This window comes from Neolamprologus multifasciatus, chromosome 18 (assembly GCF_963576455.1).
Source record: "Neolamprologus multifasciatus chromosome 18, fNeoMul1.2, whole genome shotgun sequence".
NCBI classification, from domain to species: Eukaryota; Metazoa; Chordata; class Actinopteri; order Cichliformes; family Cichlidae; genus Neolamprologus; species Neolamprologus multifasciatus.
In genome coordinates this window covers 21420195-21442273 of record NC_140456.1, presented here as the reverse complement: position 1 = coordinate 21442273, position 22079 = coordinate 21420195, and the positions used below count along the sequence as shown (strand labels likewise).

The 22079-nt window shown below is 41.2% G+C and overlaps 4 protein-coding genes across 8 annotated transcripts; 3 read left to right on the top strand and 1 right to left on the bottom strand.

The window, feature by feature from the left end:
• Positions 1-71: 71 nt before the first annotated feature.
• On the top strand, positions 72-3879 carry ccl20a.4 (chemokine (C-C motif) ligand 20a, duplicate 4). Its single transcript, XM_085141408.1, has 4 exons — positions 72-1703; positions 1813-1918; positions 2018-2098; positions 2218-3879. Exons 1-4 carry the CDS (start codon positions 1637-1639, stop codon positions 2225-2227), a joined length of 264 nt encoding a protein of 87 aa, XP_084997534.1. The 5' UTR covers positions 72-1636; the 3' UTR covers positions 2228-3879.
• A 160-nt stretch (positions 3880-4039) lies between these two features.
• On the top strand, positions 4040-10373 carry capn10 (calpain 10). Of its 3 annotated transcripts, none has more exons than XM_085141399.1 (13): positions 4040-4311; positions 4566-4736; positions 5039-5170; positions 5297-5493; positions 5594-5823; positions 5901-6042; positions 7111-7277; positions 7371-7627; positions 7703-7905; positions 7988-8243; positions 8427-8620; positions 8707-8752; positions 9294-10373. In XM_085141399.1, the coding sequence occupies exons 2-13, from the start codon at positions 4593-4595 to the stop codon at positions 9321-9323; spliced, it is 1998 nt and encodes a 665-aa protein (XP_084997525.1). In that variant the 5' UTR covers positions 4040-4311; positions 4566-4592; the 3' UTR covers positions 9324-10373. The 3 variants fall into 3 exon arrangements, with proteins under 3 accessions (XP_084997525.1, XP_084997527.1, XP_084997526.1); XM_085141401.1 differs by having other exon boundaries at positions 4563-4736; XM_085141400.1 differs by having other exon boundaries at positions 4532-4736.
• A 30-nt stretch (positions 10374-10403) lies between these two features.
• On the top strand, positions 10404-15141 carry eif4e2 (eukaryotic translation initiation factor 4E family member 2). Of its 2 annotated transcripts, none has more exons than XM_085141406.1 (8): positions 10404-10639; positions 11472-11583; positions 11898-12032; positions 12173-12277; positions 12362-12514; positions 12610-12746; positions 13901-13978; positions 14075-15141. In XM_085141406.1, the coding sequence occupies exons 1-7, from the start codon at positions 10515-10517 to the stop codon at positions 13947-13949; spliced, it is 816 nt and encodes a 271-aa protein (XP_084997532.1). In that variant the 5' UTR covers positions 10404-10514; the 3' UTR covers positions 13950-13978; positions 14075-15141. The 2 variants fall into 2 exon arrangements, with proteins under 2 accessions (XP_084997532.1, XP_084997533.1); XM_085141407.1 differs by having other exon boundaries at positions 12610-12750.
• Positions 14948-22003, bottom strand: LOC146497844 (phospholipid scramblase 2). 2 transcript variants are annotated; one of them, XM_085141405.1, is made up of 8 exons: positions 21961-21999; positions 20587-20905; positions 20421-20498; positions 20135-20327; positions 18358-18469; positions 18166-18265; positions 16665-16723; positions 14948-15318 (listed from the first exon to the last, which is right to left on the bottom strand). In XM_085141405.1, exons 1-8 carry the CDS (start codon positions 21961-21963, stop codon positions 15292-15294), a joined length of 891 nt encoding a protein of 296 aa, XP_084997531.1. In that variant the 5' UTR covers positions 21964-21999; the 3' UTR covers positions 14948-15291. The 2 variants fall into 2 exon arrangements, with proteins under 2 accessions (XP_084997531.1, XP_084997529.1); XM_085141403.1 differs by having other exon boundaries at positions 14948-16723; positions 21961-22003.
• Positions 22004-22079: the final 76 nt, after the last annotated feature.

The window sequence follows — 22079 nt, the reverse complement described above, 5'->3', positions numbered from 1 at the left end:
CTAGCACACAGTACAGTTATTGTAACTGACTGTAAAAAGTCAACATAACGAAAATAAACTCCGCCTAAACTTGGTTTATATCCCAGATAGACAGTGTTGGGGAGTAACGGAATACATGTACCGCCGTTACGTATTTAAAATACAAAATATGAGTAACTGTATTCCGTTACAGTTACCGTTTAAAAAGGTGGTATTTAGAATACAGTTACTTTGTTGAAATAAATGTTGTTTTATATTGTGGCGGGTCAGGACTGTTTGGGTTTTGTTTGACAGCTATATTCAGTTGTTCCAGGCTGCAGCTTTACGGTTGCCATGGTTACAGGGTGACACTCTCTCTCTGCGTGTTTCCTGGGTGAGAGAGCGCCTTTTTGTTGTTGTTGTGCTAAGCTAATAGGCAAAATGCTACAGGTATAGCTCTAAAGAATGTAGCATCATAGGCAGTGTAGTCAGGTGCTGCAGTGAGAATGGACTGCCATACCCGTTATGTGTCTGTGAGCAAGAGAGGGAGAAAAAGGAAAAGTATGAGCTGTTGCCAGCAAAAACGGAAGCTGGAAGCATGTAAATATAATAATAACCACTGCAGCCAAGAAGAGTGCCTGACGAGCCCAGTTGTAAGTGAGCTATTAAGACTGGACTGTACACTGTGTTCGTGTTTTCCTCCAAAAACAATAAGTTCCGTTGGAGCAGCTTTTCAACGCCTCTCTCTGTCTCTCGCAAGCAAAGTTGACCCAGACAACAAAGTAAAGCTAGTTTTCGACTGACACAGAACCCACCATATTAGCCAGAGGTCCCTTTACTACGGTTCGGAGTAGCGGACCTTCAGTAACAGTAATAAATCACAGCAATAGTACATTCACGTAGTTGTAAACATCATGATAATATATTAAGTAATCCAAAGTATTCAGAATACGTTACTCTCATTGAGTAACATAACGGAATACGTTACAGAATACATTTTGGGGCATGTATTCTGTAATCTGTAATGGAATACATTTTAAAAGTAACCTTCCCAACACTGCAGATAGACTGCAGTCAAAACTTCTTACCTGAAGTTTAGTTCACCGCCTCGGGTCTCTGATCCTCCTGCCTTTCCCTTCCCTCATTCACCTGCCAGCGTGTTGCACCTGCGGCCTCCACCATTTGCTCATGTTACTGAATCTGTGGAAGCTCCGCAATAGCCACCACCAAACAACTGAGTTATTTTTACACATCTCCCAATCCACCACCTTTCAGTGTTTATACCATTACGGGAAAAAACGAAAAAAAAACAAAAACAAAACGAAAAATCACCATCAGGCCAGTCCAGCTATGCAAACATATGCTAATTATTATTACATAGCAACTTTTAAAAGATGTTACATGTTCATATTATTATTTATAAACTCTTACTATCATCAAAGTAAGCAATTTTGCATAATGTACACAGAGGAGGGGGTTTTGGTGGTTGAAAAAAAGACGAGTCACATTTCCCGTTTGACTCAGACAGGTTTTTCCACCTCCCTGACCTCTTGTGGGACATTTCCCTTCCATCTCACACAGTATTTAAACTTCACTGCCACAGCCGGTTACAATTATTTCATCACTGACTCCCTGAGAATCCTGGTCAGAAAACTGATTCACTGCTGATTTACTGAGGATGGCAAAGTTCGCCGTGCGTGTCTCCGTACTGCTGGTGTTGCTGCTGGTGGCACTGAATGAAAGCAGTGAGTATGGCTTCAGCGATTATTCACTGAGACGTTATTATAATGTTTTTTGTCATATTGTCATGTAAAATGTTGTTTTCACTGAAATGTCTCATTCTTTCCTTTAAAGGTTCTAATAAATATTGCTGCACACGGTACCAACAAAACCCTGTCTCAGTAAAACGGCTGAAAAGCTACACAGTCCAAGATGATAACTGCAAACTCAGGGCAATAATGTAAGGGGGAAAATATCGTAACTGCATCTAAAACACATAATCCACACTGACTGCCAGCTCTGCTGTGATACTAATGTCTGAACTTTTTTTAAACATCAGTTTCACGACTGTGAAAAACAGACATATCTGTGCCAATCCTGAAGACGAGTGGGTGAATACTGCTATTCCGTTACTGCCACGGTAAGATCAATTCCTTACCCTATCAGTAGCTATCAAACACCAGAAAAAACCCCCACTGTTTCAACATTAGTCTTCTGTTTCTGATTTCTAATCCTTTCCTTTTTTTTCTTTTTAAACAGAAAACACTGAGGACAACATTCACGGAGCTCACTTGAGGGCATCAGTTTACAGACTAGTTCTGTAAAAGTTAAATAGTATTGTATTTTATATTTTATGTTCTGTTTTTTATATTGTTTATACTTCATTTGTATAACATGATTCGAAGCTAATAAATACAGTATATTTTTTAAAAAATATATTAATAATTGCATCCGTTGCTTTTTATTGACCTCATGAAAAAACACTACTATTCTGCATTACTATTTAGCAGTAAAGCTGACTGACACAGCATGAGTACGCGTTTACAGAAAAGAAAAGAAATCCATTTTACAAACAGAAGGGAGTATCAGTAAACAGTAAAAGGTTAAAAGTGAGAAACTAACACAGGCTTATGACTTTTTAAAAAAAAAAAAAACACTTGAGTACAGTAATGGAGTAAACATAAACAAGAATTTCAATTTATGAGATAGAAGTAAGACAGAGACTTAAAACAATAAAAATGTGGAAATAGGACGATACTAAAAGCAACAATAGATATAAATACAGCAAAAACTAATTACCGGTACAAGAGACACAATAAAGATGCATAATACAACCAAAGTGTAAAGTACAAAAGGACCGCATTTCAAACAAATGTTAAAGAAAGCCAAAGGTTTGGTCACAAGGGGGTGCAGGATGACTAGTATAGACAAAAATGATGCCAGATGTCTTCATGAACTGTGTATGAAGGTAAAACAAAAAATGTAAAATGACTAATGAGTGACGTGAGAGAGACAGACAACCACAAGTAGGTGTCTTTCTCCTTCCTAGGAGTGTGGCGCGTCCTGCATGCCCACAGCCAGGCACTCAAACCAAAAAAAGAAATGAAGACATTTATGACAGCACCCACACAGTCCACACACTGCAGATCCCCATCAGATTAAAAAAAAGGCAAATTAATAACCTACAGATTTCTACAAAATTATCAATTTACACAGAGAAGGTGGTATTCTGCATGTACTACTTCTACATTTACAGTGAGGAAAATCATTATTTGAGCTCCTGCTGATTTTGTAAGTTTGAGCACTTACAGAAAATGAACAGAGTAATTTTAATGGTAGTTTCAGTTTAACACAATGCGACAGAATATCAACCAAAAATCGAAAAACAACCAAACAAATAAAGGTTATAAAAATATTTGTACGCCGCTGAGTCAAAGAAGTATTTGATCCCTAAGCAAAACACGATTTAGTATTTGGTGGAGAAACCCTTGTTGGCAAGACGTTTCTCTCGTAGTCAGTCACCAGGTTTGCACAGATCTCAGGAGGGATTTTGGTTCACTCCTCCTTAGATAAATCCTTTAGATTTCTTGGTTGCCTCACAAAACTTCAGCACCCTGCACAGATTTTCTGCAGGACTGAGATCTGGAGATTTGCCAGACCAGTCCATGACCTCCACGTGCTTTTTCCTTTGTTTCCTTGGTGGTGTGTTTGGGTCGCTGTCATGCTGGAATGACCCATCTTCAGTGTTGTGGCTGAGGAAAGGAGGTTTGAGACTGACTGAATGTCACATGGCACACAGCCAGTCACTGGGAGCCACAATTCTGGCTGCTTTGCAGAGAATAAACTATTATTTACATTATTTCCCTCAATGACAGCAAAAAATAATTGTATATTTTTTTCTGTAATCACCTGGTAAAACCTTTACCTAATTCATAATGTATTTTAGTAAATCTCAACAAAAACATTCTACACTTTTAGATTTTTTCCCCCCGCTTTAAGCTGGATGTATCCATGGAATCTGAAACACGGTGTTCCTGCAGTTCAGAGATCCCAGCAGTGGGCGGCAGTGCCCGCACAGGAAGGATTCACTGCATCACCGGAAGACCCCGTGTCTGTTTTATTTTCACCATCACGCTATGTCTGCTTTCGATATAACTTTTACTCATCGCTAAATATGTCACACTGAGAGAAAACCGCTGTGGTTATGGATTTGAAACCGCGATAACATGAAGCGATATGGAGATACTAGCGTACCTGCTGTGTGTGTCTGTGCTGTGCAAGCTAGCTCGAGCTAATGATGCTATTATACACAATGACAGCTACGTGGCGAAATGAGCTTAAAAGAGGAGCAAGGTAAGATAAATACACACATGCTGTTTCTGACATTATGTTTCCAACATCTCTTTGTATATTCATGTTAGTATGTCATTGGTATTGAGTGAGTGAAAGCTAAAACGTGAAGGTGAATATGCCGTAAGTCAGTGATGCTCTGTAACGGAAGCTTCCTCTCAGATCCGTGCAGACTTCACGAATGCATAATGTAGTGAAGGTGTAATGCAAGTGTTATATGTAGGTAAATGCAGTGAAGGTGGCCTTTGGTCCAGCAGGTTTCCAGGCTGAAAGCAGCAGGAGCCATGAAAGATAAGGGCAGGGACGAGTGCGGAGGTCCAGCTCTGTATGAGGACCCGGACTTCCGCTGTGTGGACGCCTCCCTGTTCTCTGGCAGCTCCACGCCTCTGGCCAGACTGCAGGGAGACATCACCTGGCTACGGCCCCAAGTAAGCCTGTCTAGTGGAAATGCCCAGAAAATTCCTTATTGGTTATCTTTCCATTGATCGGGTGTTGTTATTGTTAAGATCCTGCCACATAGGGCTTGACATTTGTGGCCTATTAGCTTGTGCCGCCTCACAAGATGAGGGGATTTCCCTTTTCTGGTGGTTGACCTGATTATGAAGGACTCTCAAAGTTACCGCTCTGTATCTCACAAAAATAAATATGTGCAATTAAATTAACCTGCTCTGCTGTTTCCAGCCATATCACCGTCTCAGTCCCAATTATTATTTCCATTTCACATGTCAAGGAGATCTGCCCGTCACCAGCTCTCTTCCCAAGCAACGTCAGCCTGGGGCATGCAAAGCAAGGCCTGTTAGGAGACTGCTGGTTCCTCTGTGCGTGCACCTTCCTGCTCAAGAAAAAACAGCTTTTAAACAAGGTAACAGAGGCTGGTTGTCTCATCAGTTTGATTTTGTGAGCCCCAGCACTGGTTTTGTTCTAAATGTGGAGAATGTTCATCGTGTGTTTCCTGTTGTCACTCGCATTGTCGTTGGATCCTGTGTAGGTTCTGCCTGAAGATCAGCCACAGTGGGGTGACAGCAGGTACAGAGGCTGCTTTCATTTTTGCTTTTGGCAGCAGGGACACTGGACAGAGGTGACCATTGACGACCGCCTGCCCTGCATTAATTCATCTCTTTGCTTCTCACGCTGCCACTCCCCTACTGCCTTTTGGGTTGCCCTGTTGGAGAAGGCCTATGCCAAGTCAGTTGATTCCTTGAGATTACTATGTATTTTTCAAACAAGATCTAATCATAAGGAAAAGTTTGAAACCCCCCTTTCCTTTCCCTTTCATCTTTTGCAGGCTTCATGGTTCATACGAGCGACTGTGGGCAGGTCAGGTGTCCGAGGCCCTGGTGGACTTGACAGGTGGTCTAGCCGAGCGATGGAGCCTGGGTGACTTTGGCTCAGAGGAGGAGCAGCGAACAGCACAGGACAGTGACCAAGTCAGAAGGAGAAGGCTGGACCTGAACCTTCTGGACCCTGTGAAGGATGACTGCGCGCTCAGCTGCTCCACTCACAGCACGCCCGGAGGTCAGAAAAGTGTCTGCTCACAGATAATACAGTGAGTGATGCTGTGCCACATCACTTGCTGGCCTTCTCTGTTTCAGGACTCACTGAGCTGGATCAGTACCACGCTCTGACTGTCATGGAGTGGCTGGATGTGAAGAAGGTGTCAGGGGGTGAAGTACGGCTGCTAAGGATCAGAAATCCTTGGGGAAGACGCTACTGGGGAGGAGCCTGGGTATGGAGGTGTGTGTCAGACATGTCTATTGTGGAGTATATCTGACACCCAGATGTGTGGAGTTGAAAGTTGTTAAACTAGATGCTTCAAATTACAGATTACAAATGTTCTTAAGATTAAAGCTTTTTGAGTGCTCAGAAAAGTACTATGCAAGTCCATTTACCTTTTATTTACCTAATATTCTGAATAGCATTACCTTGGCCTCCAGTAACACTGTGATGAATCTCATGGTCATTTTTGACCAGGAAATCTCCTGTAGTGTCCATATTAAACAAATGAAGGAGCACTATCTTGAATTTGTGTGATATCTCTAGTTCACACATTCAGTACTTCTAGGCTGGACTACTGTAATTCATTATTGTCATTATTGTTCCAAAACCTGTGTATTTGGACAATGATTTAAATTTTTAAAGTTAAATCATTCACACAAAAAAATAAAAAAAAGAATGCAAAACAAGACAGCTGATCTGTTAGCTACTAGTTGATGCCATCACTCTACAGATCCACAGCCACACAGGAGCATATTCACATAGTTAGGTTCTGGTGACAGCTCTTAAAGGAGTTCTGCTGATATTTGGTGATTTAAAAGTCAGATATTCCCATATATAAACCAATGTTTTTTATTTAGTTATTTCTTTACTCATTTATGTCCGACTCTGCTTGGATCAGCTGCTTTGTGTTTGGAGTGTTCCCAACAGGGAAATTGCAGAGTGCCATCTGGTGGACAAACTGTGCAACATCAACACAGCTGCGCCTCTTCTATATCTTTTAGTTTTGGTTGATAGATTGGCAATTAGCTCATATCAACCTGTCAATAAATAAATTGGCCGGGCTCTACTCAAAGGTTACTCAATTTATAAAGTGATTCATTAGATTTGACAGCACTGGCTTTAATATTTCAGACTTTAGTCACAGCCATTAGGTATAACTGATGTCTGTCTGAAGTTATGATTTTATCTCACTAAAGTCACAGTTATTATACGGAATTTGGAGTGCATTTTTGGAATTCACACCTACATCAACAAATTTGTAAATGTGGGAAAATCCAGATGATGTTTCTTTGTCTCTCTCTGCAGAGGTGCAGGTTGGGATTCTGTTGCCCCTGATTGTGCTTCGGAGCTACAAGCCAGGGTGGCAGAGGGTGAATTCTGGTTGGACGAGGCTGAATTTATGTCCCAGTTTGATGACGTCACAGTGGGCTATCCCATCAGTGAGGAAGGACACTTGAAGAGCATTTATACTGGTGTTGCCTTATTTTGTTAAATAGGTTTTTGTTGTTTCAGATGTTACTTTCTTGGTGCCCTTGTTTTAACCTGATGCCTCTCTGCTCCGGCAGGAAACCTGCTGACACACAGTCATCAGCTGGCTGGTCGCTGGGTAAAAGGGCACTCTGCTGGCGGTAGCCGAAACTGCGGCAGCTACGGCAGCAACCCTAAGTTTTGGCTTAAAGTGTGCGAAAGAGGAGAGGTGGTGGTGTCTCTGTTGCAGTGCCGGAAATGGAGAAACACAGAGAAATATGCACAAACCCCAGTCGAGGACAGCAACAATACAAAGCACCAGCATTACCAGGCCATCGCGCTGCACTTGTGGAAGGTTTGTTCTCTCATTTAGTGTTGACATGCGCTCGTGTGGCTTTCCATCGCTTTACTGAAAGTATGTTTGCACTAGGTGGAAAAGAAGCGTTTCAATCTGAGCCGGATGTTGAACAGACCTCCTCGCGCTTCTACTCACTGCCATGCCTACGAGAGAGAGGTGGTTCTCCACGGGCAGCCGGAGCCCGGATTCTACCTTCTCATCCCCAGCACCTACCAGCCAGGAGCCGAGGCCCGCTTTCTCATCAGGGTCTTTTCCTCCTCTTCCATCTCCCTCAGGTAAAATGATTACATTTTTCACAAAGTTATTTAATGTTTCTGATTTTATTTGCGCCATTAAAGCAATTAATATCATCCTCAGTGCCATGAAAAGCCCAGCACCCCCACTGCCTTTAACAGCAGACAGTGAGTGGGAGACCAGCTACTTCCACGGCTCATGGGTTGAGGGAAAGACAGCCGGAGGAAGCAGGAACTTCCTGTCTCACTGGCAGAACCCCTGCTTCCCTTTTACAGTTTCTGATGATCCAGCAGTGACATCAGGAGTTAATGTCAGGGTTACCCTGCACCAGAGCCGGCCTGATACGGATCTGCACCCTATTGGCTTCCACATTTATAAGGTCAGTAAAATACAAAGTCAGAGTATTAGTGTTAGCTTAGATTATGTGACATCCGTCCTTCTGCAGTTCAGTCTATACACTAGGATAGATTTCACATTGCCTCTGAATAGCTTAACATTATTTTACTTCTCTTTATCCGGTATTGCTTTAAGTCGAAATATCTGCTTTTAACAACATAACTAGGTAGTAGAAGGACAATCTGAGCAGATGATATCCAGGGATGAGGATCCTGTGGCCAGCTGTGTCCCTCACTGTTACACGCAGGACGTCAGTCTGGCCTGTTCACTTCCTCCCGGGGCTTACTCCATAGTGCCATCCACTTATCAGCCCGACTGCTCTGCAGGCTTCACGCTGAGCCTCGCTCGCAGAATACAAAGGTTAGCTCTGTCATCAAGCAGACGTTTTTTTTAATAGGTAACAAGTTCTTGTCGCTAATGATGGTGGATCTGTGTTTGTCTTTCAGGAAAGTAGTGAAAAGCCAGGAAAGGCTCGGGAAAGCCGTTCAGGAGGTTAGTGAATTTGAATTATGCATTGTATTATGTAACACGAGGAATTCATTAGGTGGAACCAAAGGATTTAGTGTCTGTGTGAATGTGCAATATTGTCCCAATCCTCTCCATCCTTTCCTGTGTTATGAACTTGAATAATGGCCAGAAATGTAGTTACTCACGAACATTATGACATCACAGCGATGTTGACCTTTGACTATTTTAATTGTTTGATGTCATTACTTCTCCATTTTTTCCTATTAGATTTTTGTGATAATTTTCTTAGAATTGACATGAATTCTTGCATTGTAAGCTTTTTGTAAAATAAGGGTGACCTTTAACCACCAAATTCTAATCATTTGTCCCGAGGTTCAGGTAAGTGTCTGTGCCAATTATGAAGGCCTGACAACTCGCACTGGAACACACGCTAGTACAATTACGACTTGTTAGCATGCCACATATTTGCATGACTTAATGCGTAGTTAACTGTTTAATGATTGTGGTCAGAAGATGGCAGCACTCAATAATCCCTCTGTCTTGTCTGCCTCTGTCTGGACGGCAGGTTTCTCACGTCTCTGTGATGCAGAGCTAGATCTCTGGGACCATTGCTGCTCCACTAACATCGACTTACCTCCATTTGCCTCCTGGCCCGTGATGAAAGAACCAGCCAGGCCACAGATATCGCGTGTGTGTTTGTGGGAGCATACATGTACACGCTCCCTGTGGATGAGAAGGCAAGCAGGCTTAGTGGGAATCCCAAAAAAAAGCCTTTATCCTGAACCGCCAAGGCTCTGGGTTGATGGGCAGCTACATGCTTGTCGGCGATTAGGACATCAGAGGTTGTCGGTGGGCTGGGCTGCTAATGAAGTATGACGGGACTGGCTGGTGTAAACAAACAGCCGCCACTGAAGAAGGCCGCCGCTGCTCTTGCTCATTCACTCACTGGTGCGCCTGCCGGCCCAGAACAAAGGGCCCTCTCATGAAGGTCCTCGTGGAGGCACAGGGGGCGAGGGGATGGTCTGCAGAAGCAGCGCCAACCGAACCACACCACACCATACCGTGATATACCACCCCGGAGCTTTCCTGCTGTCCCTCACCCCCAAACACTCTGCTTTTTATCTGGCTTTAATTGTTTGTTTCCAATACACAAACACAGAGGTTTTCATGGTCTTGTAGCCACTAAGCTCCCATAATTCTGTCTAATGCCTGAACCGATTTGGACCAAAAGAAGTCCCAACTCCATCCTCACCCTCCAGCTCCCTTTGTTTTTGATTTTTTTTGCCCCCCCTCCCCTCTTCAAAACTTGGTCTACAGCTCTGCTTGGACCTGAGCACAGCTACTGTTTGAAGGCGCCGCGAGAACAGATTACAAGCAGAGGAATGGAAAGCGATGAAACGAGGGTTGCAGTGTATCAGAAGAATCCGATTGCTGTGATTAAGCCACCCATGTTGTTCTGAGGCTGTTCTTGTGTGACAGTGTGTGTCGGCCTGCACATACATCTGCGCTGAAGTCACAGGGTTTCTGATTATTCAACAGAATCATCAGACTCTGAAAAACTACAATTAACAGATCACAGTGGTACTAATGTGCATTTATTATATCTTAAAGTTCTGAAATGTGGAGAATAAAATAAAATTCTTGGGACTTTGGCTTAATGTATGCATATTTCTTAATTACTTATTTATTTTAATGCACATTTCAATTAAGTATAAATGAGCACATGCTTGATAGTAAAGATGTGGCTCACCTCTGACCTTTTCGTGCTCATCACCAAGATCGATACATGGCATGCGCGTCCACTAAACCGCTGCTGTGCGCGTCGCCGTCACTTGCTGCGGGATTCAGGAGGCTGTGGTCGGACTCCGAAAAGACTCCTATCTACAAAATAATGAACAACAAATTTGACGCGTGAGTATTTAAAACTTTTCGCTGAATATCCAGAGAGCGGTCTCGTCGGTCGCTGCTGTGAATTCACTGGGGAGGGTAACGTAAGCTGACCGTGGTTTGCGTGTGTGAGAGGTGTGTCAGCTTTATTATATGTTTTTGCATGAATTCTGTGAGTTAATAAAAGAACAGGAGTGCGAGGGCAACACCTAGACGCGCTTTTAAAAAGAAAGGGAGCAATATCTGTGAGTAAATAGTGCTTTTTGATGAAGAATTGCAGTGTTGTTAGCTGTTAGCTTGGCCTGGAGGAAGGCGGATAGGCCTCGAATCCTCGGTGTGGTAGTTAACTGAGAGGCGGGGAGAGGCGCGTAGAGGCCGGTCACAAATTAGACTCGCGTGGCCAATAAATACGGGAAGCTGGAGAGACACTTACACGCAGAGTGCTATTATTAATAGTGACCGTAGTTTAGGATTAGCACAGAGCGCATGTTTGCAGGCCACAACTTTAAAATGCATCACTTGCAGGTTTATTGGGTTAAGTTGCCTTAAATGAATACAGCAGCCATGCTGCAAATCTTCTATTCGTCGAGGTTATAGTTTGTGTTCATTTTTTTCTTGTATTTCTGATGTGTTGACCAGGATGAGGGCACAACTAAATAATTTAGATACTGGTTGCTGTAAGACGGTATAACGCCAACAGAATGGGTAACAAAATGACAAAAGATTTGATTTAAAACACTCTGTAAAAAGAGTTAAAATGAAAAGGGCTGTTACCTGACAACAGGTGTAAAGTCCCTTTTGATTTCAAATATTGATTGCATGATACAAATGTATTCTGCATTTCCCTCTATTGTAGTCTGAAAGACGATGACAGCGGAGACCACGACCAGGACCAAGGCTCACCGAAAGACGGTGAGAAGGAAAAAAACGAAGATGAAGAGAAGGAGCAGAACACTTCCAAGAAAAAAGTGAGGCCGCTAAAGTCTTACACAGATGTATGTGCAGATTGTGCTACTATTTGTTGAACAAAGGTACAGTTTCTTTAGTTTTGGTTTGTTTGTTAAACTATAAAATTTTGAACCTCTGGAAATAAACAGTAAATATAATTTTTGAAGAACCTCTTAAATTAAAGCAAAAAGTCTGCACTTTAATCACATGTTAATTATTAGATTTAAAATCCACTTTGGTGGTGTACAGAGGCAAAATGACAAATTATAGCTCTGAGTTTGTATAAAGTTAATATGTCAATGAGCTGTACAAGTTACACTCTCGTTTCCGGCAGATGGTGGTGCCAGGAGCAGGAGAACACCCTCTCCAGTACAATTACACCTTTTGGTACTCCAGACGCACCCCAGGGAGACCAGCCAGCACTCAGAGCTACGAACAGAACATCAAACAAATTGGCAGCTTTGCTTCGGTCCGTTGCTCCTCATCACATCTTTATATGGCTTAAAACAGGAGCCAGTGCACTTTTCCTTTTGCTTATCTGCCCATGCAGAACTTCACACTCCACATATTGACTTGTTTTCCACTAATTATTACAATTGTCCATCCCAGGTGGAGCAATTCTGGCGTTTCTATAGTCACATGATCCGACCTGGCGATCTGACAGGTCATAGTGACTTCCACCTCTTCAAAGAAGGCATTAAACCCATGTGGGAGGTAAACACACTGGCTGATATCTTCTATTTGCTCTGGTTGTTTGGTTATGCGTGAAAGGCCTGATCTGAAATTGTGTATGTTTAGGATGATGCTAATAAGATGGGTGGGAAGTGGATCATTCGTCTGAGAAAAGGCCTGGCGTCTCGATGCTGGGAGAACCTGATCCTGGCTATGCTCGGAGAACAGTTCATGGTAGGAGAGGAGATCTGTGGGGCTGTGGTGTCAGTACGTTTCCAGGTAAAGCCAAAAGCAGACACACTCGGTTGCACATGGTCACTAACTGCCTGACCTAACGCTCACACATGCCTCCTCTTCATGCTGCTTCTCGCCAGGAGGACATCATCTCCATCTGGAACAAAACAGCCAGTGACCAGGCGACCACCGCCCGCATCAGAGACACCCTGCGCAGAGTCCTCAACCTGCCCCCCAACACCATCATGGAGTACAAGACACACACAGACAGCATTAAGTATGTATGTCTTCTCCTTTTTTTATTTTCTTCTCCAGCTTTTCTTTCTCTTCAGCTCTTCCATAAACCTGCATGCTCACACACATTTTCCAACCAAAGAGGCAATGAGAGAGTACACTTACATGTTGCCTTTTTAATGGCTTGTTTTTAAAATGCTCAGGTGATAAGATGATGGTTTTCTGTAAGTTAGATTTTTATTTTGACAGTATGTTTGGATTTTAAGGGAGAAATAACAAACACAATTATCAAAATGTTTTATTTTATTGTTTGAAGTATTATTCCAAATTGAAATGTATAACTGTACACACAACCACATATCTTGTGCATGTCTATATACTAATATAATTTTACAAACTCCCATATTTTTCTATTAGTTCATTATTAAAAAGAGAGAGTGAAACAAATGCCCATTTAACTGATTATAATGATTTTCCATTGCAGTCTTAACCTTGAGTCAGTATTTCTTCAGTATACAAGAACTCAGTTCTGCCTTTTGTTCCCATTTTCATGCTTTTCAAAATCCAAATGGGGGAAAAAACAACTATTTCTGTGTCCATGGTTGTCCTTTGTAGCTTTGAATGTGAATGCCTAGTATGTTGGCTTTCAAGTCCTTTTACACAATCTCTATATCCTCATGTAGATGTTGTTGCTCCATTTTTTTTCTTGTTTTTTTTTACTCATGGCACTTGATATTAATGAGATGGGATGTTCTTGACACACGTTGTTAAAAACTTCTGTTTATAATGGCCAGCCAGTCCAAAGAAAGGATAAAAAGCTAAAAGACCAACTTCTTCTGCACGAAGGCACAGAAAAGATGCACAGGGATTATTTTAAGTTCTGAATCGTGCAAAGCTTCTCTAGTAAAGTCTAGAAATACCAGTATGGAGCTAAGAATAATAAGTCCCATTCATTCTAAAATGGCCTGTATAAATCTTTATAATATTGAAATGACCTCTGTTAGTATATTTCTTTATTTTGGCAGCTTTAGCTCATTTTCATCATTAGTTTTTGGTAACTGTGAATACAACTATTTTTCCCATCTAAAGCTCTCATTCAGTTAACTGATGGGCTTACGATTCTTCCAGGAAAATGATTATATTTCTTTATGCATTTTACTGCGAATTATAATTTACTGCATCCTCCTCTGTTTGCAGAGCATGGGAAGACTTCCATGGTCTGGTGAATGCTAGCGGAGGACGTTAGCCCCCCCTCACCGAGATGCTCAGCGAAGAGTAAGAACTCCTGCTATGGGATTTCACATGAACAACAACACAACCTGTGTGATGTAGTTAGACTCTATTGATGTGGTCTCTGTTTGCGGTGTGCAGGTGTGTGCATACGGGATGTGTTGGGGGAAGCCGAGTCCAGAGAAGGGCAGCTCTGCGTGGATTGGCACTGCGTAATGCGAAGACAGAGCAAAAGTCGGGGACTGAGGCCAGGAGACCGTTGGGTCTTTGTGTCAAATTGGAAATGAACAGAAAAGCCTTTCAACAGAACACTGAAACAGGTCTATGAAAGAGGTGATTTTAATCAACTGGAAGAGGAATTACAGTTTTGTTTCTTTTCCTTTTTTTTTTTTTTTTTTTTTTAAGTAATGCAAGTTGTAACATCTTTTAACCAGTGAGTGACTGGTGTGGGCTGTTCTGGTCATGAACGCTCGACAAAGTGTGCTTTAAATACAACAGAATCAGTTGTACTCTATATGATTTTATTGCTTAATGTGACATTTCACCTGCTGTTAAAATAGGTGTGCTAATCAGTTTTATTGGGACTCAAACAGGGTTATTATAACACAGTGCTGTATTTTAACTACAGTTCCTCTGGTCATTTTGGACTAGAACAAATATTAATGTTGTTTAAATGCAATCCACATCAAAGATCACTTAATACGATTTTTAAAAAAAAATTAAGTTGCATCCCAAAGGATGAGGATCCTGTGTTGGGCAGGTTTCTATAACCGGCATCTTTAGAATGAACTGCCAAGCTGCCTAAATCACTGTGCCTGGCCTCAAGCCCGACCTGAACCAGGTTTCCCTTCCCTGCCTTCTCCTTTCTTTACCCCACCTTTTAAAGGAAGGGCTCTGCTTTAATGTTAAAGGTGTATAGGAGTCCTGAAACACTGATATTCACTCCTTTTCCATTTTGTAGTCCACAAAAGAAAACGGGGCCCAGGGTCTGTTACAGTTTTTATCCTGGGAAGCTTTTTTTTTTTTTTTTTTTTTTTAATATGTTAAGAAAGAGCCTACAGTTTGTTGAAAAACTGTAATGCTGCCCTTATTTGTTATTGTGATGATGGATGCAGGTGTGTGTGAGTGTGTGGAAAGCGAGGAAACACTGTTGGATGTACACCTGATGGATTATAGCAATAAATGGTAAATATGCATCTGCTGCTAAAGATGGTTTAGTGCCATTTTTCTTTCATAAACGCTGGAACTGAAGCTGTGGAGTTTGCAAGAAGGCGAGATTCCTCTTTATCCGCTCTTCTTTCTTCCCAGACTGGGAAGCTTGGGTGCCCGTTGGTCTGTAAATCATGTGATGATGCTGGTCAGCTCATTTCAAAAAACATATGATTCTGCAGAGAAATCATTCAGACAGGTTAGAAACAGTGTTAGTTTTTCTTTGTATTAAAATGTCTTCTTTATGTATGCTTTTTATGGCTTTTTTTTTTTTTTTTTTAAATTTATTTTATTTTTTTTGTTAGAGAAAGAAAGCAAGTGTGCAACAGGGGGGTAGAACAGTTTGAACACTTTTTGGCTCAAAGTAATAATTTACTCCTTAAAGAATCTTTACATAAGCAGATTTTTGATGCTTGCGATTGATACCCGAGGAAGATCCCACACATCAAAATGTTGCTTTTGTTACATGCAAACATGTTGGTTGTTTGCATGTAACCTCAATATAAATTATAATCTCCAGTTGTAATGCAAGTTCCAATTAAACCAAATCGTGAAAGGCTCCTTACGAGCCAATACATCAAATATTATATTCTAATATTACAGTGCACCTATCTGGGATCATCTTAATATCGTGTCCTGATTTTTATACTGAACCACTGATTTCCAGTTAGTATACAATGATCCCAAGGCAGGGATGTCAAACATACAACCTGATTGGTCCTACCAAAGGATCCAATCCGGACCAAAAGCATTTAGGAAAATTAAAAAGAAAAAAACATCAAATGAGGAGGGCATGAACTTAAAATATGTTTAATAATTGCTCAGTCAAACTAGAGTGAAAATAGGACAGAAACCTCCTTGCAACTTAAAAAAACAAAAAAACAAAAACCTTTATCAAAGCATTTAAAAAATGATTAAAGGTATTTGTAATGACCAGCTGCTTACCAAGAGATGGAGCGTGTCAGTGATCATGAGACAATTGCAAAGATTGCCGGGTGGGAAGGAACTCGTCTTCTAGAAATATTGCATCTTATTGCCAATTTGACCTCCATTCAGTCACAGAGTATGCAGATTCTGTCTTATTGTGGTTTTATTGATGTATTAATGCACAAAAGTCATTTTGAAGACAGCAGCTGACTGCGAGTGTTTGCAGACCTGGTCCTTGTCTTCAAAGCAACCACCAGTACAGATGGACTAATGATACTGTTAGCTAAATGTACTTTTATATTAATATGATTAACAGTTGAAATCGTTACCTAAAATTACAAATCTATAAGTTATTCACTAAAATTCTAGAATAAAATTAAAATTGTTAGCTGCTGTTTGAAATGATTATGAAAAAGTATGAATGAACAGATAAAACTGTTGCTGAAGGTTTATTCATTAGTAAGCTAATTTATTCGTAACACATACTTGCAACTAAGTCTTCAAAGTCTAATGTACTGAGGTAGAAACTTTGGGAAAGGTATAATTATATTGTGTATGACAAAACATCTTCCCACCGACGGACACACGTGCTTACCAACAGGAAAGTGGCTGCCAGGAGGAGGAGTTTGGTGTGTGACTCCATACTGAGTGGAACTAGAAGATGAAAATAGAATACATACAGTTGTACTAAAGCCGTGATTAAATAAACTATGTTTGTGACTTTGGCATACTTAGAAATGTTAAAGAAGTCTGATACTAGCCAGAGAGATGCAGTTAATGTTTGGCAACTATATTTTTTCTTTTTAAAAAAACAACAACAATCTAGTGGTGTTAGTTGTCCCTGTAAATATCATGGAACATTCTTTTTTTCATTAATTTTTTATAAATTAAAAGCATTCACTGGTGACTTTATTAGGTACACCTGTTTGGCTGCTTGTTAACACAAATCTGACCAGCTAATCGCATGCCAGCAGGTCGAAGCTTTTAGGCATGTGGTTGTGATGAAGACACTGACGTTAAAGGTAAAAGTGCCTTGTTGATGCAAGATGTCAGAGGAGAATGAGCAGATTGCTTCAAGCTGAAAGGCAACACCAAGTCAAATAATACTAACTTTATTATTAAAGTTATATAGCACTTTTCTAAACAGAGTTGCAGCCAAAGTATGCAGAAGATAGTGTCTGAATGCACAATACATCAGGCATGCTCTTGCATACCTAGCAGAGCTACAGCAGACCACACTGGGTGCCACTCCTGTCAGCTATGAACAAGAAGTGCATTGAGGTGACTGTCGTTGAGGTTTGGTGCTATGAATAAAACTGAATGTTGTTGATTTCTGCTGCAACGTTCAGTTGTTTCAGAATTTAAAATGAACAGTGTGGAGTCATTGATCCATCTTGCCTTGCATAAATAGTTTAGGCTCCTGGTGGTGTAATGGTGTGCCAAATATTTTCTTGGCACTCTTTGGACTCGGTATAAACAGCATTTAAACACCACAGCCTACCTGAGTATTGTTTCTGACTGCGTCCATCCCTTTATAACCACAGTGTACACATCTTCTGATGGCACCATGTCTGAAAGCTCAAACTGTTTTTTTTGTTTTTGTTTTTGTTTGTTTTTTTTATGTGACAGTGAGCTCACTGTGCTCCAATGGCCTCCAGTCACCAGGCCTCAATGTAATGGAGTAACTTTGGGATGTGATGGAAAAGGAGATTCACATCATGAATGTGCAGCCAAAACTTCTGTTGCAACTGTGTGATACTGTCATGTCATGATAGACCAAAGTCTCTGAGGGGTGTTTGCAGCAACTTGTCGAATCTCTGGCACAAAGACTTAAAGCAGCTCTGAAGGCCAAATATACTGCAGTTTAGTACTAGCGAGGTGTACCTAATAAGGTATCCGGTGAGTGTGCTTTATTATATTGGTCTGTTGTTTTTCTTTCAGTCACGTTTCTTATCTGTTCAGTAAATAAAAGTATCAGATCTGAAGAGGTCGATTAAAGTAAACTTGGTCCAAAACTAAACTTTGGGAAAGGTAAATGTTCTCTGGCATCCTGTCAAAGAGAAATTAGGAATTTAATTTACTGAGGTAGAACTCACCCTCCAGCCCAAAGTATTCATGGTCCATGTTGTGTTCTTCGATGAAGCCAGGCCATTTCTTCCATATCGTGCCTATTTCCTCGCCAATGTTGGAGACAATCTAGTGTATAATGTAAAACTGCATGAAAGCACTACTGCAATGTTATAGTTTTCAGTCACACGTATACTTTTATGAGTTATAAATATTCCTACCTGGAATTGTTGGTTGGAGAAGCAACGGCATGGACAGCAGGAGCCTTGGATTCTGATGGTAGACGCCCCTCCTGAAGTGCAGACCTCCAGGAGGGGTGTAAACATGCTCCATCTGAAAACATGGTCACCAACACACAGCAACTCAGTAACCGTGCACTAAGCCTCCTGGCAAATAGACTGGCCAGTGCTTCACACAGAGGCGCAGCCCGGTCTTGATGGTTGGATGATTGCATTTTCAGCTGTCATGATTCTGCAGCACCAAAGCAATTGTTTGCTCGGTGTCAGAAGAGTTCAATTTGGGACATGCTTTATTAGAGCACAACTGAGAGAATATTTATACCAAGTCGAACTCTGGTCACTGAAACCTCTGCCAGGCCAGTCCTAATTGGGCACAACTTCACCGACTGTTGCTTCTGGAAAACTCTAAATTCGACACACAAAGACACCCCCGCTAACCCTGGAGTCAGATTTAGGCCAGATGAAGAAGGAAGTATTTTGGGTTGACGACAGAAGAGCCGTGAGCCTGCCATGCCATTGGCCAACATTCCCATTAGGAAGGATGTCGCATTCCTTCCCCTACGAGCCCACGCCAGCTCTGTTGGTGTGTTTTTGTGTGCAGACAGCTGTGCTGTGCATTAACCATCCCAGGTTTATATTACACTCAGGCTGTTCAGAACAGTAAAGGCCCCGACTGCTATTTACAGACAGGCCTGAGCATCTAGGGTGGGCCAGTGTGGTCTCAGGCCTTGACTGACATGGAAAAAGGCTCACATGCAAAGTGTTTAGTCTGACAGTATAAAATGCTACTGGTGTTTGTTCACTCAAATTAAAAATGTAAAATTATAGTAATAATAATAAGAAAAAATACTATGTGAATGTTATTCTTCAAACTCAAATGATCCACAAAACAACCATTTTATCCAGACTAGTTCCTTACTTCTAGGCTGGACTGCTGTAACTCATTATTATCAGATTCTTCTAAAAGTTCCCTGAAAAGCCTTCAGTTGATCCAAAATGATGACAGGAACTAGGTACTGACAGGGACCAGAAAGAGAAAGCATATTTCTCCCATACTGGTTTCTCTTCATTGGCTCCCTGTTAAATTCTGAATCAAATTTCAAATCTTTCTGATCACATACAAGATCTTGAATAATCAGGCCCCCTTTTATCTGAAAGACATCATAGTACCATATAACCCCAATAGAGCAGATTGAGGTTTAAAATTTTCCTTTCTAATCAACTTATAGTTAGGGCTGGACTCTGGACTCTGGCTTTTCCTTCCCTGTGTCGCCAACTGCTTGCTCAAGGGGGTCATCTGCTCGTTAGGGTTTCTTTCTAATATTGTTGGGTCTTTACCTTACAGTATAAAGTACTTTGAGGTGACGGTTGTTGTAAATTGGCACTATATAAATAAAACTGAAATGAATGAGTGCAGACTAAAGACTTCTGTGGACTCCTTCAGACATAATTATATTTATGTTTATAATTTTTGTTAACCCATTAACCAAAGGCCAGTAGTTGGTAAAATTCAGTTCATTAGATTTCGCAGAGAACCTAAAGAGGCTGATGTATGAAGTATGTCTCCTTAATATAAATCTTCACCACTAACTTTACCTACTTTATATATTCGCTCTACTTATAACAACAGAAGTGAGCTATATAAGCTTCAGTGTGGCTTGATCACATGTAATTTATAACTACTGAGCAACATAAGGAAACAAACTCATCAGCGTTTAGTAGGAACATATATACACCAAGGAATGAACAAGTTTCCTACCTCTGATGTACGGTGCCAATGAGATGGTTTTGAGGTGTGTACGCTCTCATCTCCATCAGGCAGCAGCTGAGGCAACAGGCGTCCACCCTAAGGGGCCTTTCAAAATAAAAGACCTGACTGCCCTCACCGTCAAAGCCTTTCAGGGTGTAGGCCCGAGCTGGACCACAGCACTGCAGACACACACAGGAGCTCTCTAAAAGGAGGGAGAAGCGAACAAATGCTGAGAATATGCTGAAAAACATCAGTAGTTATAAGAGTAAGACACGTGGTGGAACGGGACAAATACCTTCCACAGCCACAAATGACTGTGACCTGTTGCCTTCTGTAGTGATGTTATAGATCCTCCTAGAAACACACTGAGGACCTGCAGTCAGGATGTGGTATTTTCTTAACGCACACACATCTAAACAAGAGTCCTGTTTTATGTAAAAGAAAAAGGTAGTCCTCCTCACCTTGCAGCTCTGGCTTGGCAGTGATATGAATCTCACTAGCAGTTTCCAGCACAGACATAAAGCACGATCTCACTTCACTACCAGTCTTCTTTACTGGTGGCTGCATCAAGCCATTCTCAGCAGTCTGGCCCAAAAGCTGCTCTTCAGATTCCAGGTCAGGAGGCATTTGGTGGGATTTGGGTGGAGTGCTTTGAGTCTGGCACTCACAAGAGGGCCCACAGCGGTTGTGAAAAGCCCTGAAGACCATGTGAATATGCTTCTCTCGCTCAAGTCGTCCAAGGGGAAGAGGCTGATTGATCACGGCTGACATGGTCTCAAACTAAAAAATGAATCATACCAATCCCTTAAAGAAAACATTTGAAGGATGGATGCTTTAACTCATACCCAGTCTATAGGCTGCAAGCAAGTTACTTAAATAAAGTATAGTAGGTGCTTAAAGAAGAAAATCCACACACATCTTTCATTATTTACAAACCAAATTCCCCCAAAAGTTGTGAAAGTGTGTAAAATGTAAATAAAAACAGAACATGGCAGCCACATGTATTAAAAAAGCTGTGAGCAGGGCCATGTTTACCCTGTGTAGCATCCCCCCTTCTTTTAATAACAGCCGGTAGACATCTGGGTACTGAGAAGACCAACTGCTGCACTTTTAGAAAAGCTACGATCATATCTGCTCAGCACTGCTGGATCTTTGTCATATTTTTGTTTAATGGTGCAATTAACCTAATTAGTTGTAAAATGTTCCTCCAGCTGTTTCCTTTGAGTACCACTTACTTTCCCAACCTTTTGCCCACCCCAATTTTCGGAGCCATTTTCTCAGTTTAAACGTTTGATATGTTTTCATTGTTCTATTGTTAAGAAAATGTAGGTTTATCAGATTTTCAAACAATTGCATCACAACTTTGTAGCTGGTGTTGTGCCTTAAATACTAAATATTAATCTGACAAAATGATAAAACATCCACTAAAACGGTCTCAAAATCATAGCAAATAGATCTTTATCATGTAAGCTTGTAATTTAAAATGTAATTAATTTTTATGTTGTGATCAAAAGTTTGATACGGAAAAAAATGGAGCTTTCCTTCTCCTGTACTGTGTTTCTTGGCAGTTCCTTGGTATCAATATTAACATCCTCCTTGCAATATCTTAATACTTTTTCACATTCAGATCAGACGCTAATATTCCTGTCTCACCCAGCCTGCAGCTGCAAGTAGCAGCTCACAGCATCAAACCGAAGCGCCCTTGTATAAACATTGATAGCTCAAGAGTTTCTATACTGGCTGAGATCTTCCTGGAGCCTTTACTTATCATAGTTTTCCAATAAGAGATTAGAAAGAAAGAAAACAGCACAAAAGAGCATCAGAGGCCTGCTTACCATCAGTGTTCACCCTCCACAGACTCGGATCATCTACATGAGTTATCATTATCTGGAGGGACTAAGCCTTCTTACCCCCCGTGTGTTTGTGTGGCTATTCACATAGCAGTGTTTGGCTT